This window comes from Macrosteles quadrilineatus, unplaced genomic scaffold, assembly GCF_028750875.1.
Source record: "Macrosteles quadrilineatus isolate MER2022 unplaced genomic scaffold, UCM_ALF_1.0 Scaffold_19__1_contigs__length_3004403, whole genome shotgun sequence".
NCBI lineage: Eukaryota > Metazoa > Arthropoda > Insecta > Hemiptera > Cicadellidae > Macrosteles > Macrosteles quadrilineatus.
In genome coordinates, this window is record NW_026542612.1 from 1,881,446 (window position 1) to 1,897,764 (window position 16,319).

General features: G+C 36.2%; 1 protein-coding gene across 1 annotated transcript in view; it reads left to right on the plus strand.

The window, feature by feature from the left end:
* The window catches only part of LOC129005328 (tetraspanin-33-like), a 37,441-nt gene extending 21,338 nt beyond the window's left edge, over positions 1 to 16,103 (plus strand). The window contains exons 6-7 of the mRNA XM_054434188.1: positions 6,050 to 6,166; positions 15,848 to 16,103. Of these exons, the coding sequence (XP_054290163.1) occupies positions 6,050 to 6,166; positions 15,848 to 15,919 (189 nt within the window). The 3' untranslated portion in view covers positions 15,920 to 16,103. The remainder of the gene's footprint in view (positions 1 to 6,049; positions 6,167 to 15,847) is intronic.
* Positions 16,104 to 16,319: the final 216 nt, after the last annotated feature.

Consider the following 16,319-nt stretch of genomic DNA (forward strand, 5'->3'; position numbering starts at 1 on the left):
GCATTGATAATAATAATCATCTAGCATTGACAATAATAATCACCTAGATGTGTTAGGAGCAGATGATTGTCAGCGCAAGCGTGATATCACCTTGGAGCTTGATCAATATTTTTCTTTGTTCTGATTCTATTTGTTCTATTTTTTCAAATGAACTGTGATGTTTTAAAATAAAAATGTGGGAGCCTACTACATACCAATAATGGACTAAAATAGTTTAACAATGCATTTTACTACACTTGAGTTAAGAAATACAATTTAAAAAACTTTCTTGGATAATGAAGTTATGTACCATAACGTAATTTTGAGATATCTATTGACCACTGTTGATTCGCCGCCTGGTTTATCCGTCCTAGTTTAATCCAGGTTCTACTGTAAAAAAGTAATAGGCAATAAGCAAACAAGAGGATAGTGATATTGGAAGGCAGATAGTTTGCTTATTTTTAGTGATGGTCGGATCCGGATATCGGACTGCCGGATCTGAGCTAGAACCGATGCCCGATCGGATCCACAAAAAATCTTGGGCTGGATCCGGTTTTAATGGATCCGATTTTTTTTATACTATTAACACAAAACGGGCGAGTATTCGAGATTTCGAGTTCGAGTAGAGTACGGCCTTGAAACTCGAGCTTATCTTTGAACTCCACCAGTTTGGTTAAAAATTGTAAAAAATCAACATTTGTTAAAATGTAACTTGTGTTTACATAAAATGATGGATAATTTGTATTACTGTAGATTCTACAGTAATACAAATATAGAAAACTACCCCCGCCGCAGCAAACCTGCAGACTAAGCGAATTTCCATTTGCCTGATTTGATTTTCAATTAAATCTAATCAAATAACATTAGGTTTAACGAGTACCTAGGTTTGCTGCCTACAGGGTAATAAAGTGTGTTTTTCAGTAAAATATTAACAGCTTAGTATAAAATAAATCGATTGGCCAAGTTTGATCCAAATATATGCATAAACAAGCAAACTACAAAAGTTTACTTATTCTCCATAAGAATGACATGGGAATTTTTAATTTATAATTTTCTCCGTAACCAATAACCATACAAAAACACTTCAATATACTGAATTATTTGTTTTTTTAAGCTCTTCAAAATGGTCTAGAAGAAATTTGGAAAAATTTTATGTTTTGAGAGTCAAAAATGAGAAAAACCAATTTTTACCCCATAAATCCCCCCATAAAACCCCGTTCCCATGGTCCGATCATGCTGGCTCGCGAACTCGTTCGAATAAACGTAAGTTTACACGTTTGTACCAAATTTCATCGAAATCGGATCATTTTTGCTCGAGTTATCGTGCTGACGGACACATATATATATATATAAATATATAAATATATATATATATGAATTTGAACGGATGGTGTTTTTGGCTTCTAGGAACATCAAAATGAAAAAGTAAATCGGTCCCGGGACTAAGTCTTACCATGAGACCTACGGTAATAGCTTATTCCCTTTAGGGAAATTCGCTAAAAGCAAGAGATAGTTGTCCTAACCTATTTTTATAGCTGTCACGACAGAATAGGTCAACTCAAAGCAGTCGCCGGTGACTGACTGGCAATGGTATACAGTACTTACTTGACACAGAATATAATGACATGATCGGTAGTGATTTTGTTTTAAAGTAGGCCTACTGTTTCACAATAGAAAATTCCACTACTGAACTGTTACGTAAGCAATAAATTTATGTTTATAAAAGTCAGAATAGAAACACTATAGAGGCAAAACAATAGAAGGGAGGGAGGGGTTGTTCAATGACCTCGAAATGAGCGGAATAGCAACATTGAGTAGGGGGTTGGGGGGGAAGGGAAGGGTGAGACCTTTGAGCTATATATAGACTAGACTTTCACCACTTCCCATATAGCTGGGTATGGGGATTACAATAGCAGGTTTTTTCCTTGCCTGGTTTGACTTTTGTCTTTTTGTGTAGGAGATTTGAATAATCAAAAATATAATTTGAATTGCCCACGATTATTTAGCATTGATAATACAATTTGCAAGGGACCAGGAGGGAATAGACCAAATCACTAAAGTTAATAGGATAACACAAAAAGTAAACAAGAAATGAAATGCAGAACACGATGATTTAACACTGTCACTCAATTTTGTTGTCTAGCTAGAAGGGTCGGTGAACTAATCAATAAATAGCCAAAACCAGTTACCTCCCCCTCTTGCAGTCTCACCACCACCCCTCCCCCCTAGGCCGGGAGGCCCAACACTTTGTCCTTGAAACACCCTAGCCTCTGAAACAATAAACCCTTACACCCGCGTTACTGTTTTGATAACAGGTTTATGTGTGCGTTCACTATTTTTCATTTTCCAGAATTAACTATCAATTATTACTATTTGCAAGTTACAAATAGGAAACTACATGACATTATGGTATTCAATGACCCTTGTATTATCAAAAATTAATAATTCATTACTTATTTTGATAATAAAAAGCATTCATTATATATATAATCATCAAAGTAACTGTGATAAATAACCTATTTTATTTATACAAAATAAAATAGGTACAAAATTGTGTGGCCAGTCAAACTTTATAAACAAACATTTTATTCTATAAAATACAGATGGTAAATAGGGGTTGGTTTAAAGGAAATAAAATACAAAACAGATTAATTAATTATTTTGATAAACGATAGAAAGGTTATGGGATTGATTTAACTAAAATAACCGCAGGGAAACTTATAAGTAAAAAAGTCGTCAAACACAATCTGTTTAATCAGTACATCGTTAGAGAGAGAGGGGGGAGAGAGAGAGATAGCAGATAGGGGCGTTTAATAGAGAATCTGAAAAAGTAAACAAACAAGAAACAACGATGCGACAATACTCATTTATAGCCTTATTGTCTCGCCCACTACATTTGCACACGTGACCACTTTTTGTTTCTTCCTTATCTTTCATCCGTCCCGAAATGGAATTACTGAAATAGTTTGTTGGTATAATCTCCCCTCCCACACAAGGCGCAGTGCTCAGTGCGTACTGTAGGTTGTCACGGCAACCGTGTGTCGTCGTAGCGACGAGCCAATCACGCACTCGCACTGCGTTGTAGATTACGATACGAATAGCTGTGTTAGAAAGACAACGCGTTAGGTGGTAGTTTTTCTCTTTCGTATCTCCTCAAAATTACGATCGATAATCAGATAATCATTGCGCAACGTAGAATTGTGATAACTTTGTTTTCAATAAAGACACATATTAAGAGTTTTTATATGGACACAGTTAGTCTTTGACATTGCCTAGCCATATGAATTAATTTAAAAAAAAAATCCGCCCTTGAAAAAAGAAAAAAAAAACTTATGGTTTCTGGGCTGGAAGATCAACAGTTACTGCAGCAATTAGTCTCATTGAAGCCATAATAGATTCTGTTGATAAAGGCTTAAATACTGCTGGAACATTTATGGACATGTCGCAGGCCTTTGACAATGTAGATCATATGGTATTGCTAAACAAGCTTAAGATAATGGGCATTAAGGGTGTTGCACATAAATGGTTCACTTCATATTTGGAGGATCGCTATCAATTTGTAGAACTCTCTTATTTATCAAAAAACAATTGGATACAGAAGACAAAATCAGATTTACTACAGACGTATCTAGGGGTCCCTCAGGGTTCTATTTTGGGCCCTATTTTATTTATATGCTACATTAAAAACCTCCCAAATGCATTGACTGAGTCAGCCAGTATATTAAGTATATATGCTGATGATATAAATCTTAAAACTTCGGGTAGTTCAATTACTGATATTAAAAATTCTACTGAATTGGAGCTCAAAAATATTGAACAATTTTTAACAAACAACAATTTAACACTTAATACAAACAAGACAAATTTTGTTCTCTTTCATACAAATAAGATAAAAAAAGATCAAACCCCTAAAATTAATCTAAATAATAAGCCGATCAATCAAGTGAAATCAACTAAATTTTTAGGCTTGATAATTGATGAACATCTAAATTGGAATGAACATATTACATATTTGGTTGGTAAAATTAATTCAGGCTTGTTTGTTTTGAGATCAATGGCTTATCTCTGTGATAAAGCTGTGTTAAAATTGATATACCACTCGCTTATAGAATGTCATATTGGCTACGGAATCGAAATTTATGGTGGGACAGCACAAAAAAATTTGAAAAAGGTTTTAAAACTACAAAAACAGGCCATTAGAGTTATTGAAAAATTTAAGAACAAGAAGTCGGTGAAAAAGTACTTTAAAGAAATGAAAATGTTTACAGTGTACGGTTTGTATATTTTTAAAACTATTCGGCATGTTTATAAAGAAAAAAACACTGAAGTACCCCATAAATACAATACAAGGTGGAAAAATCTTACTGTAAAAAGTCATCATCGTCTGAAACTTTCAAAAATGAAGCCTTCGTATATTGGCAATTTATTCATAAGAAGTTTGCCTGCCTTAATAAAAAAAGATCAAAACAAAGCCAATTTTTTGAAAAAGCTAAAATCATTCTTAATTAATCTGGCTCCCTATAGTATAGATGAGTTTATAAATCAAAAATGAATTAGCTGTCCATTCTAAAATAATTGTCAAATTTATGGTTAAGCCATTTAGATTAAGTTTTATAACTAATGTTGTATGCTTTGACACTATTCATGTATATAAAATGTATAAAGTGAATAAAGATAATTTGATTTGATAGATAAAATGTCCATAAAAAAGGGGTTAACTTACAAAATAAGACTGTAGATTATTTACATGTTTAATATGAAAGCATAAACAGTAAGTGAAATTTAACAGCCATTATAAAGCTATTATTTTCACGATAAAGTAGGTTTGGGATCTAATAATAATTACCCTAGTAATAAAAAAAGAAGTTGTAAAGGAATAAAAGTGATATAACTTTTATGAGCTAGCTGCTGAGTTAACAGTTCTTGGAAGTACTTGACTTGACACATGATTGTCGTGATAAAATATTAATGGGTTTGAGATTGCTTATGGGATTTTTATTGCATAATTACTCTAGTAATAAATTATGAAAATGTAAACAAACATCTGATAAACCTTTTATGTGCTCCTAACCAACTAGCGATCAATAAAATTATGGCCCATTAAAAATTTAAGGACATAGTCTGGCATTTAAGGACAATTCCCGTACATTTCATGGCCAGTAAAAATTTAAGTACAATTCCCGGTTTTCCCGGATTTCCCGGTTAGTAGACACCCTGATTTTAAACACTGAATCAGCTACAAAAGCCGTTAAAGGCTTGTTAGGTTCAAATAATGTTTTTTACTGTTCATATCACTCATACTAAGCAGTCTGTTTTCATCCTTGTCCTCATAAAAATTAAACGCAAAAACATATATTGAAATAAAAAATAGAAAAAAAAAATAAACTACACAATCTAACATTTTTGTAACTCTTGGGACCAGTTCCTACCAAGCTTAAATGGTCAACAATTTTTACCTCATAGATATTTGCTATACTGTTGGGCACTTGCACATTTGTGTTGAATGTTATTTTTACAGATGATGGACAAAATATTTACAAAAGTTGATTGGTGAATCATCTGCTATGAATTTTTGTAGGTTCTGAGAAGAAACCTCTTGTGTAACAAGTAAGATCTCTAACCACTTGTCTACCCAACTTTTAAGGCTAATGCCAAACGAGGCGGTTTTTACAGCTGACGACAACTGTTTTTGTAGCTGAAAAAATAAAAACAACAGACGTGAAAGGTGTTTGCCACATTAAACGATAAAAACCGCCAAGCGGAAATTTCAGATGGTGACTGTCGGGCGAGGATGGGCCTGGGTCCACTTTTACAGCTGACATTACCGTTGGCTAACCTGCCACACAGGTGGTGTTCAGTCGCAACAACCTGAGTAGGCCTACTGCTGTTTTAAACGCTTTACTTGTGACATCCTGCAATGATTATTTCAGTTGCAATAATTTCTGAGCTGAGAAAATTGCCTCGTGTGGCATTAGTCTAACTGAGAAATTAAAATTAAAACAGGATAGTGAACTTTTGCATGTGTAAATTTTTGTCACTTAATATAAATTATAATTATTTCCATCTACAGGTAGCGGAGGCCAGCAAGAAGGTGTGGACCAGTGGGTGTATAGAGGTAGTGCGGTCCTGGGGAGAACGGAACCTGTACACTATAGCAGGCATCGCTCTGGGAGTAGCGCTATCACAGGTAGGCGAATAGTTGTATGTCATTCTAAAAATACTAGCTTAAATACTCTTTAAAAATCAAGAAATCAAACAAATCCAAAATTTCCCATCACCACCTATACAGGATAGTCCGACAAACTCAGACTGATGTGGACCAACCAGAAGGTGACAAATTTGGTAAGTACAGATTTATTAGGAAGAAGAGCCAAAAGTCAATACTAAGACACAATATACAGTGTGTTCACCGAGGTATTGTGGACCAATGTAATGAACTGTTCATGCCCGTTTAACACAAAACCTCAGTTGATCAACACTCAGTTAATCAAGCAAGACTTGTGGATTACATGACGCACGATGATTCGATTGGCAACGGTGTTAATTCAACAAAAGCTGGCGAAGAAGGAGCATGCGCGTCGGCTGCTCAATTTGGAACTTCCAACACCATGAAAACGGAAAACTTCCGTTTTTAAGCTTAAAAACGTTACATTAGTTCTCAACCCTCTTAAAGCACTCCAACTGGATGCGCAGAATACCGATTTGTGTCTAGTCCCGCCCTTCATCTTCGTCAACAACAAACAACCCTTTCATCTCACCATCTTGGAACATATTACAAATAATCCTTTTTAAAACCATTTGACCCTAATTTATCCACCAGGTAACATCCTAACTAAAGCGTCCATTATTGAATTAAATATTGACAATTTATTTAATTACCGTACTGTTCCGATAATTAATCATTTGTTTATATTTGATTATTACTAATTATTATTATTTATTTAATTATTTATTAGACCTGTTACGAACCGCCTGTGTCCGGTAATCAGTTTTACTGTTAGTTGAATTCTTTGCCTATCTATGACTTGCCAGGACATATGGTTAGCTTGTGTGGTGGCCTATGGTGCAATCTGCTGGTGCGGTTAAAGTTATTGCAGGAGTGCAGAGACTTGCTGGTCTTTACAGGGACAATAAACAGTTGTCCTGGAGCAGCTCTTGATTGTTTGATACAAGAGAACCATATTTCATGGCAAGATATATCTGTCCCTGCCTGTTTTAGGACTGAGAATAGCTCCCTCCTGAGGGGAAGGTTTGGCCCAAGGCTAAGCTTGCCCTGAACAACTTGCAAAGCAATGGAATAAGGATATCTAAAAGTTACTGAAAACAGACCGGTCTTACCTCAATGTCAAAGTAAAAATTAACTTTATTATACAATTCTTTAAGAATTACAATAGTGTTAACTGTTAACTGTGGGAACGGGGAATTATGAGGTGAAAACTGGTTTTCCCATTTTTTACCCTAAAACATAAAATTTTATACATTTCTTCCTAAACCATTTTATAGAGCTTAATAAAGGGAATTATTTAGTATATTGAAGCATTATTGTATCACCTACAAACCGTACCTACCTAACGGTTACGGATAAAACAAAAAAAAAGTTAAAATTGAAAATTCTCATGTTTTTATAGAGAATAAATAAACTGTTGTAGTTTGCTTGTTTATGGATATATTTTAAATTTTTATGAAATTAGGTAATTTTGTTTATTTTATATTAAGCTATCAACATTTTAATAGGGATGGACGGGTCCCGAAATTTTGGGAAATTTTCGGAAAAAAATATTCCCGATTTTCGGGACGGGATTACATTTGATTCAGGACGGGATTTGATCCGATCGTCGGCGATTTTACCGCTTAGCGAGTGACGATGACGCCGCTATCGCGAGAGATGTTCACGATAGTTCCGCAAACGCAGGAGGCGAAGTTATTTCTACGATCGTGCCATGACCGCGGCATCATACCGACGATCCCGCCGAAACGGCGAGTCATCACGCCGTGACCGCGGAGTCATACCGACGATCGTGAAGTAACCGCGGAGTCATACCGACGATCACGCCGTGACCGCCGAGTCATACCGACAATCACGCCGTGACCACGTGTCATACCGACGATCGCGAAGTTACCGCGGAGTTATACCGACGATCATGCCGTGACCACCAAGTCATACCTACGATCGCGAAGTTACCACGGAGTTTTACCGACGATCATGCCGTGACCACAAGTCATACCGACGATCATGCCATGACCGCCAAGTCATACCTACGATCGCGAAGTTACCGCGGAGTTATACCGACGATCATGCCGTGACCACGAGTAATACCGACGATCATGCCGTGACCGCCAAGTCATGCCGTGACCGCGAGTAATACCGACGATCATGCCGTGACCACAGAGTCATACCGACGACCATCCCGTGACCGCGGAGTCATACCTACGATCACGAAGTTACCGCGGAGTTATACCGACGATCACACCGTGACCGAGAGTCATTTTGACGATAGCACCGTGACTGTGAGTCATTTTACCCATTCTTTTGTTTTTATATATCAGTGCCACAAATGGTAAACATTGATTTTGTTTGTCTTGTTTGGTAACTGCAATACTCAATACTTTCTTTTTAAGCACTGGAGAAAATCCCGTCCCGTCCAAAAAATTGGGAAGGAAATAAAAATCCCGTCCCGAACTAAATATTCGATCCCGTCCATCCCTACATTTTAGGGGTCTGCGGTACAGAAAATTTAAGGTCGGTACGGTTCGGTACGGTACAATATTTTGTACCTCGGTTCTCGGTACAAAATCGGTACGGTACGCGGCTACCCGTATTTTTGCGGTTTTCTTCTCAGAACTGTATCTAAACCATTATTTTTAACTTTAATACATAGACATTACTATGAAAATGGATAGTATCCTACATTCATGGTTTTCTAACAACAATTACTGTACCACACATTATTAAAACAAAACCTTTTACTACTACGAAGATTGTGTCAAGAAAAATCACAGTTGAGATAAAGGCTTTACCTATTTTACTCTGAGATACTTTGAATAGCCATGATAAAGTAGTTTAAAAATAGGATAAGAGTTTTATGAATAAACATGTTTGAAACATTTATTGACAAGATAATTTCACAAAACTGGTAAATTATTTCCAACCAACACAATGTCTAGTTGCTTTTTTTTTATTTTAAAAACATATAAAAGCATTCAGTAGAAGACAGTGTAGTTTTGCCAGCTGTTCACAGCAGATGACAATGAAAAACTGGAGGTTATGATGAAGTAATGGCAAAGACCATTTTTTTTTTATCAGCTTCAAAACTAGTTAAGTTATAAGATGGATACAATTCTTGCAAAGTTTTTTTCTGAAACTAAAATTTGGATTATCACAGAGTAAGATTTGATGTTGGGCAATTAGACTTTATAACTGTGTAAAAGGTGTGTATCCCTGAATTTATAAATTGCATTCTACACTTATTCACTGCCAAACATAATTCAGTAGAACCTTGATGAACCGAGAATTACACTAGCCTACATAACTTCATTACCCCAAGTAAAATACCAAGATAATTTTTATAATTGTATTTGAATCGTATAATCTTAGTTTGTTAAAAATGGATTGTATGTTCAACAATAATTGCAGTCCATTATTGTTAAGCAGTATGGTCCCAAATTATTGTTTTTGATTTTGAAACATCACAGTTCATTTGACAAAATTATAGTTGAAGCAGCTCAATGTCAAGGCACGCTTGTGCAATAGTTTGTTTACATGCTTTCTCCAGACCACGGGGGAGGGGAGGGTCTGATAAGCCGTCTATTGTTCACCCCCAAGAAGGTCCGTCAGTGGGGAACCCAATACCACAAATCAATCTTATAATGAATACAAATATTTGGTAATAATTGTTTTATTAATATTCACCTTGAAATTTCAATAAATTTGGTGTAAAATTTGATAAAAATCTGCCATTTGAACCGATTATTAATACAATACCAAATACCAATAAAGTAGTACATTCATTGGTAATTAAATAATAGGTAAAAATTTACCGATTTTCGTCAAGTTTTACCCCCTGCTGTGCGCTATGTCACAAAAGCTGATAACGACATGGGTGATTAGTAACCATGGCAACTTGTTGAATGCGTGATGAAGGGAAACCCAAGAAATAGAAGAACAAAGAGAAAGAATAGACGTTGTTATCTTTATACCCTTTTTACAATTTCCGTTATTGTTATCTTTATGTAAGATTTTATGATTTTGTTTTATAGGTTTATAAAATAATTCTTTTTAACTAGGGGAATATCAATTTATAATTTATCAACGTGCTTCTCTTCTGAAACAGCAATACCGGATGCATAATAAAGGTCAATGGCCTAAAATATCACGATTGTGCAATATTGTATTTTGATGTTAAAAATTAAAATCACGACAAAAGTTTGTATATATCCATGGTCGTCAATAGAAAGATAAAATATCCATAACAAATATTTTAATTTATAAAATAAGATTGTAGATTAGTTACAAGTTTAATATGTAGCCATAAACAGTTTTATGGCAGTAGGCAATGGCCAGCGGCAAATTCAATATTCACGAAAATACTGATTAAGTTAGAGATAACATTTAACAGTCATCATAAAACTATTATTTTTATGATAAAACAGAATTGGGGAAAGTCGTAAAGAAATAAAAGTGATAAAACTCAACAGTTCTTGGAAGTACTTCAATACAACAATTATTGTCGTGATAAAATGTTAATGGTTTGGGACTGCTAATGGGTTTTTTATTGTACATCACGCTAGTAATAATTTATGAAGATCGTAAACAAACATCTGATAAGACTTTTATGTGCTCGGAACCAACTGCCGTTGACTACGATAGTAAACTGAAAGTAATTTATTATTATAATAGGCTGTACCGAACCGAATTTGTACCGTGTAAAATGCTGTACCGAACCGATGACGGTAATTAAGCTTGTACCGTACCGTACCGACTTTTTCGGTGCACCGCAGACCCCTACTACATTTTAATAAAAATATCTCTGTCGCAACAAACTAAGCAAATTTTAATTTGAAGAGATTTTTATTTCTAGACTGATATCTTTTATTGATAAACACAATATTCTTTCCCCAAATCAATTTGGCATCACGAAAAATAGAAGTACAGTCGATGCCATTCACTTTCTAGTCTCATCTTTGACTCAATCCCTTGATTCAGGAAAGGCTGCAGCTGGAATCTTCTTCGATCTTAGCAAAGCCTTCGATACGGTAGATCACGGCTTCTTATTAGACAAACTTTGCTCACTCGGGATAAGAGGTGTGGCTCACTCCTGGATAGAATCTTATCTGACTGGCAGAACTCAGGTAGTTCAAATTCCTTTCATTGATGACAACAACTGTTCAAAGTCTGCATTTTCACCTCCCCTGGCAATCACTGCAGGGGTTCCTCAGGGCTCGGTGCTTGGTCCGGTTTTATTCATCCTTTTTATTAATGACCCGCCAAGTTGTGTGCCTGAGTCTGAGGGTAGGGTATGTTTGTTTGCTGATGACACCTCATTGTCGTTGACTGCAGCATGCATGCGCGACCTCAGAAGGAAAGCAATTGGTCAGATCAGCTCAATATTACATTGGTTTAGCTGCAATAACTTGTTTGTAAACAGTGCCAAAACTCAAATGATCGAATTTCATATCAGAAACAAAGAAAACACAGCACCCCTGTCAATTGCCATAGACAACAATCATTTCATTCCGTCCTGTTCTGAAACTAAGTTCCTGGACGTTCACATCGACAGCCAGTTGAAATTCACACCCCACTTAGATTATGTCTGTAATAAATTGAGTTCTAATATATTCTTATTAAGAAATTTGGCAACATTCTTGGACTCTACAGTTCTAGTGGTAGCTTACTACGGACTGGTTTTTCCTTGTCTTTCATATGCAGTTGCAGTTTGGGGACATGAGTGTGTAAATTCTAAAAGAGTTTTCAAACTACAAAAGAAAGCCATCAGAACAGTTTTTAAGAAGCAACGTAGATTTTCCTGTAAAACACTTTTTGCTAACTATAAAATTCTTATTTTTCCGTCAATCTATATCTTAAACTGTCTCGTATTTGTTAAGAAAAATATCAACCTTTTTCGAAATCAGTCTCGCCCTATCTCCTATGGTTTGAGAAGCCACCGATTCGGATATTCCAAAGCACAAAACTGCGTTTTTGAAAATCATTTATTTTACAATGGCATTCAACTGTTCAGTGCACTGCCCGCTCCCCTGAAGATGGAAAATAGTGTGGACAAATTTGGCAAAGGGGTTAAGAGTCTTCTTTTGTCACGCTGTTGTTACAGTGTAGAAGACTTTTGAAGAAATCAATGATTTTTAGTTTTTAGATTTTATCCATAAGAAATATTGTTTTTATTTGTAAGAGAAATTTTGTTGACGCTATTATGCAGTTTGTAACGACTGTCAAAAATAAAGATGTTTGAGTTTGAGTGTAAGAATAACATGAGAATTTTGAATTTACAATTTTTAAACATTTTCTCTATATTCAATAACTTTACAAAAACACTTTGATATACTTAATTATTTGTTTTTTAAGCTACTTAAAATGGCTTGGAGAGAAATTGGGACATTTTATGTTTTGAGGGTCAAAAATGGGGAAAACAAATTTTTACTTTACCCCCATAAACCTCTGTGCTATCATGCTGGTTTGAGTTATCACCTTCAAGAACTCACACACATAATATATACATACTAGCTGTACCCGCGGGCTTTGCCCCGCTTGACTTCATAAGTATTCGCATGGCTCAATCACGTCCTGGTTGAAGTTCGTTCGCTACGCTCACTCACCTTCAGGTTGGAAATCGTTCGCTGCGCTCACTTGTTTTCAGGTTAGCTCGTTCGCTACGCTTACTCGCCTCCAGGTTGATGTTCGTTCGCTACGCTCACTCACCTTTTGGTTGCAAATTAGCTGTTGTCATACATTTAAAAACGTCATCCCTTTGAGCTGGCGTAGTGGCTAGAGCGCGGGACTTCGGTCCGTGAGGTCCCGGGTTCGATCCCCGCCAAGTCACCAATGGATTTGATCTAAGTGATAATGCCGCAACCCCTAGGTCTAGCCTGAAGTAATGTGAAAAACAATCCCAGGCTCGTGCCTAGCGTCCTAGGACAAAAAAAAAAAAAAAAAAAAAAAAAAATTGGTTATAATACAGTACTTTTATAAAGGTTTTTATGTTTTAATATTTAACATTGGAGAATTTAAACGTTGTTAAGTGCACAGGTGTGCTGCGATTGGGGTTTAATACATTTAAACTTATTCAAAAGTAAAATAGTTTTCTGTGCTGCAATCTGTAGAAACGCTGTGGCACTATTTCAAATCATGACTAATGCTAATACAGAATGTTGTAGTTATTCAAACTTACAAAACAGTTGGTGAAAGTAAACATCTGCTTTTAAATTATATTTATTTGTAAACATTCTAGATCAAAAAGTCTGACATTGGCCCACTTAAAACCCTCTGGGGCAGAGCCCTTTGGACGGATCTGCACCAAACTTCACTCGAACCATCCTTGAAAGATGCTTAATAATGCCTGAAAGTTTCATTACAATCTGTCGAGCGGTTTCGGAGTCCATAACGTATATACATATATATATACATACATAGTTCCTCTTTTATAGATATAGATATGACATTTTGTACAAATAGTGTTTTTGGCCTCTGGGGACATCCAAATTAAAAAGTAAATCGGTCCCTGGCCTAGGTCTTAACATGCCACTTACGGTAATAGCTACTTCCCTATAAGGAAATTCGCTAGAACACCTCATTACCTTCCCTGTAGCAGCAACCCTAAGTACTCATGTGCCGTGCGCGTCACTTTTATACATACATACTCAGCGCGCGAGCAATAACTTATTGGCCGAAGCGTATCAGCTGTCAACGGCAATAGAGGTAAAAACGACGAGGATACGTAAAATCTCTCTCGTTCGCCTTTTCCCCTCTTCTCGGACTTGACGTCGCCGACCCAGAAACCTCGATGAAAACTCAAAACTAAACATAAGTGATTAATGTGCCCGTAATATACTCCCGAACGTGAGTTTAGTCGCTCGTTAATTATAATTATTGAGTAAATTCTCGGACAACTAGAAAGTAAATGTTAACTGCAACGAAATACTCGGTTACAGCAATGCGCCGGTTTTTCTCAGAATTTAAAAATGTCAATGAGTTTGTCAAGAAACAACACCGTGAAAGTTCACAATAACTTTTGCTTAATAAATGAATTAGTGCAGGTAATATTCTGATTGGAGCACAGTACCTGATAATACTACTGCACTTTTGGTCCTTGGGAGGTTGTGGCTGCTGGTACAGGGCCTCTCAGCAACGTGGTCCAGGGATCAGCGAGGAGAGTCGACTCAGCAGGGGGGAGAAGGCGCCTTCTTTGGGAACTGAAGTGACGTTCTGGGGGGGGGGGGGGCGATGACGATGGTACAGTAAAAAATGGCACAAGATGACACATATACACTTTTCTCCAAAATATCAAAATAAACTTGCACTTGTAAACCAAACCAGATTGTACGTAAAAAACTAAAAGAAACCACGCTTTTTCGACAAAAGTCACAAGTCTGTGCACGATCTCGAGCACGTGTTCGAGTGAAAGGTAAAATCAAATAAAATCACTGTCTAAAAAGTTTATAAAAGAACTAAAAAACAACTTTTACGAAGTATTACTGCATTTGAATGGTAAAATTATATATTTTTGCGGTAATTGCGGTTTGATAGTTTGTGACCGTGAAACACGGGAGTTGCCGGTACGACGATACAAGCGGAACTGACCAAGTGGCGTCTTTCCCTCTCCACTAACATTAAAATTGACCAATGAGAGGACAGGGATAAGAATAAGTCAGGAAAAAGTTTGCACTGTGTTCAGGTTCGTTTAAAACTTGTTAAATTATGTTTTGTGATATTGTCAGGAAAAAGTTTGCACTGTGTTCAGGTTCGTTTAAAACTTGTTAAATTATGTTTTGTGATATTGTCCAATAAGTATTAGTATCTAAGTATTGCATAAATTATCAGGGAATCCCAATTCAATCGTGAGATAGTTTAAGTTCAGTTAGGGTTTGCCGGGGAGAAATCAGGGGGGTTTAGGATGTAGGTTTTCTAACTTAAAATGTCGGTCTTCTCCTTAAGGAAGCCGACATCAGCTTGTCGAAACAAAATCTAAATTCACATGGTTCTAATTGTTCAATAATTAAACTTATGTCCTGTCAATTCGGTTAATTCATTGCTAGATTGCCTTACTTCTATCAGTTTCCATTTTACAGTGTTAGTTCATTAATTATTAATGTTGTAAATGTAATTCTTTCATAGTCAGGTAGTGGGTTAGTTATAAGGTTTACTTGTCATAAATTACTAAAGTCACAGCTCATCAAAAGCTGGCTTAAGGTGTTAACGGCAATGGGCACGATCAACCTCAGGGTAAAATCCTTTAAAATACAGTTAACAGTCCTTCTTAATTTCTCAACCTCATAGTATTGTTAATAAGTTTATATATTTCCTTGTCACAATCCTCATGCATCCATACCTCTCTTCCATTATCTTAGTCCACAGTCATCCTGAACCAATTTCAAGTAGTATCACCCAGTCACCAGATTCTTTACAGTAAATGTTACACTCATTAAAATTAATGTTATCTAAATAGGAAATAAATCGTCAAATTTAAGGGAATATTATAGTGGAGTGGAAATCTAGCCAGGTAAATAGAAATTCACTTAGTCTGCAGGTTTGCTGCGGCGGGGGTATTGTCAATAATATTTTATTAATAATATAATGAAATAATTAAAATGGAGGATAGTGACTAACCATAGTAACAACACGTTTGTTTTTCAATTGCAGCTGTTTGTGATATACCTGGGTAAGACACTGGAAGGACAGATAGAGCTGCAGAAGTCTCGCTGGAACTCCTGAAATATCGTAGCCTACCGCCTGGGCTAGGCCATGCCAAGGGGGTAGGCTCCTGTGTGATCCGACACCGAGACACAAGCAGTAGTGCCAACTGTCATCAGCAAAACTTCCCTGTCTTCCTCCCTCCTCCCACCACCAGAGAGGAGCTGACATGATCCTAGTGTTGTTTGTGAATGAAACTTTAAATTGTGCCTGCTGCAAGTGTGTCTTTTTAGAGACATGTACATATAAAGACTGTGCTTCAAACGCCAGTTGCATTTGTGATACTCAATATCATCATCCTGTAGCTACTATATTAATACACGTATCTTAGTAATACTAACATTTAAATCGCTTGAGACTATATTTTTTAATTTGCGTCTCTAACAATGATCGTGTGTATTGATTTTATTGTTTAATTTAA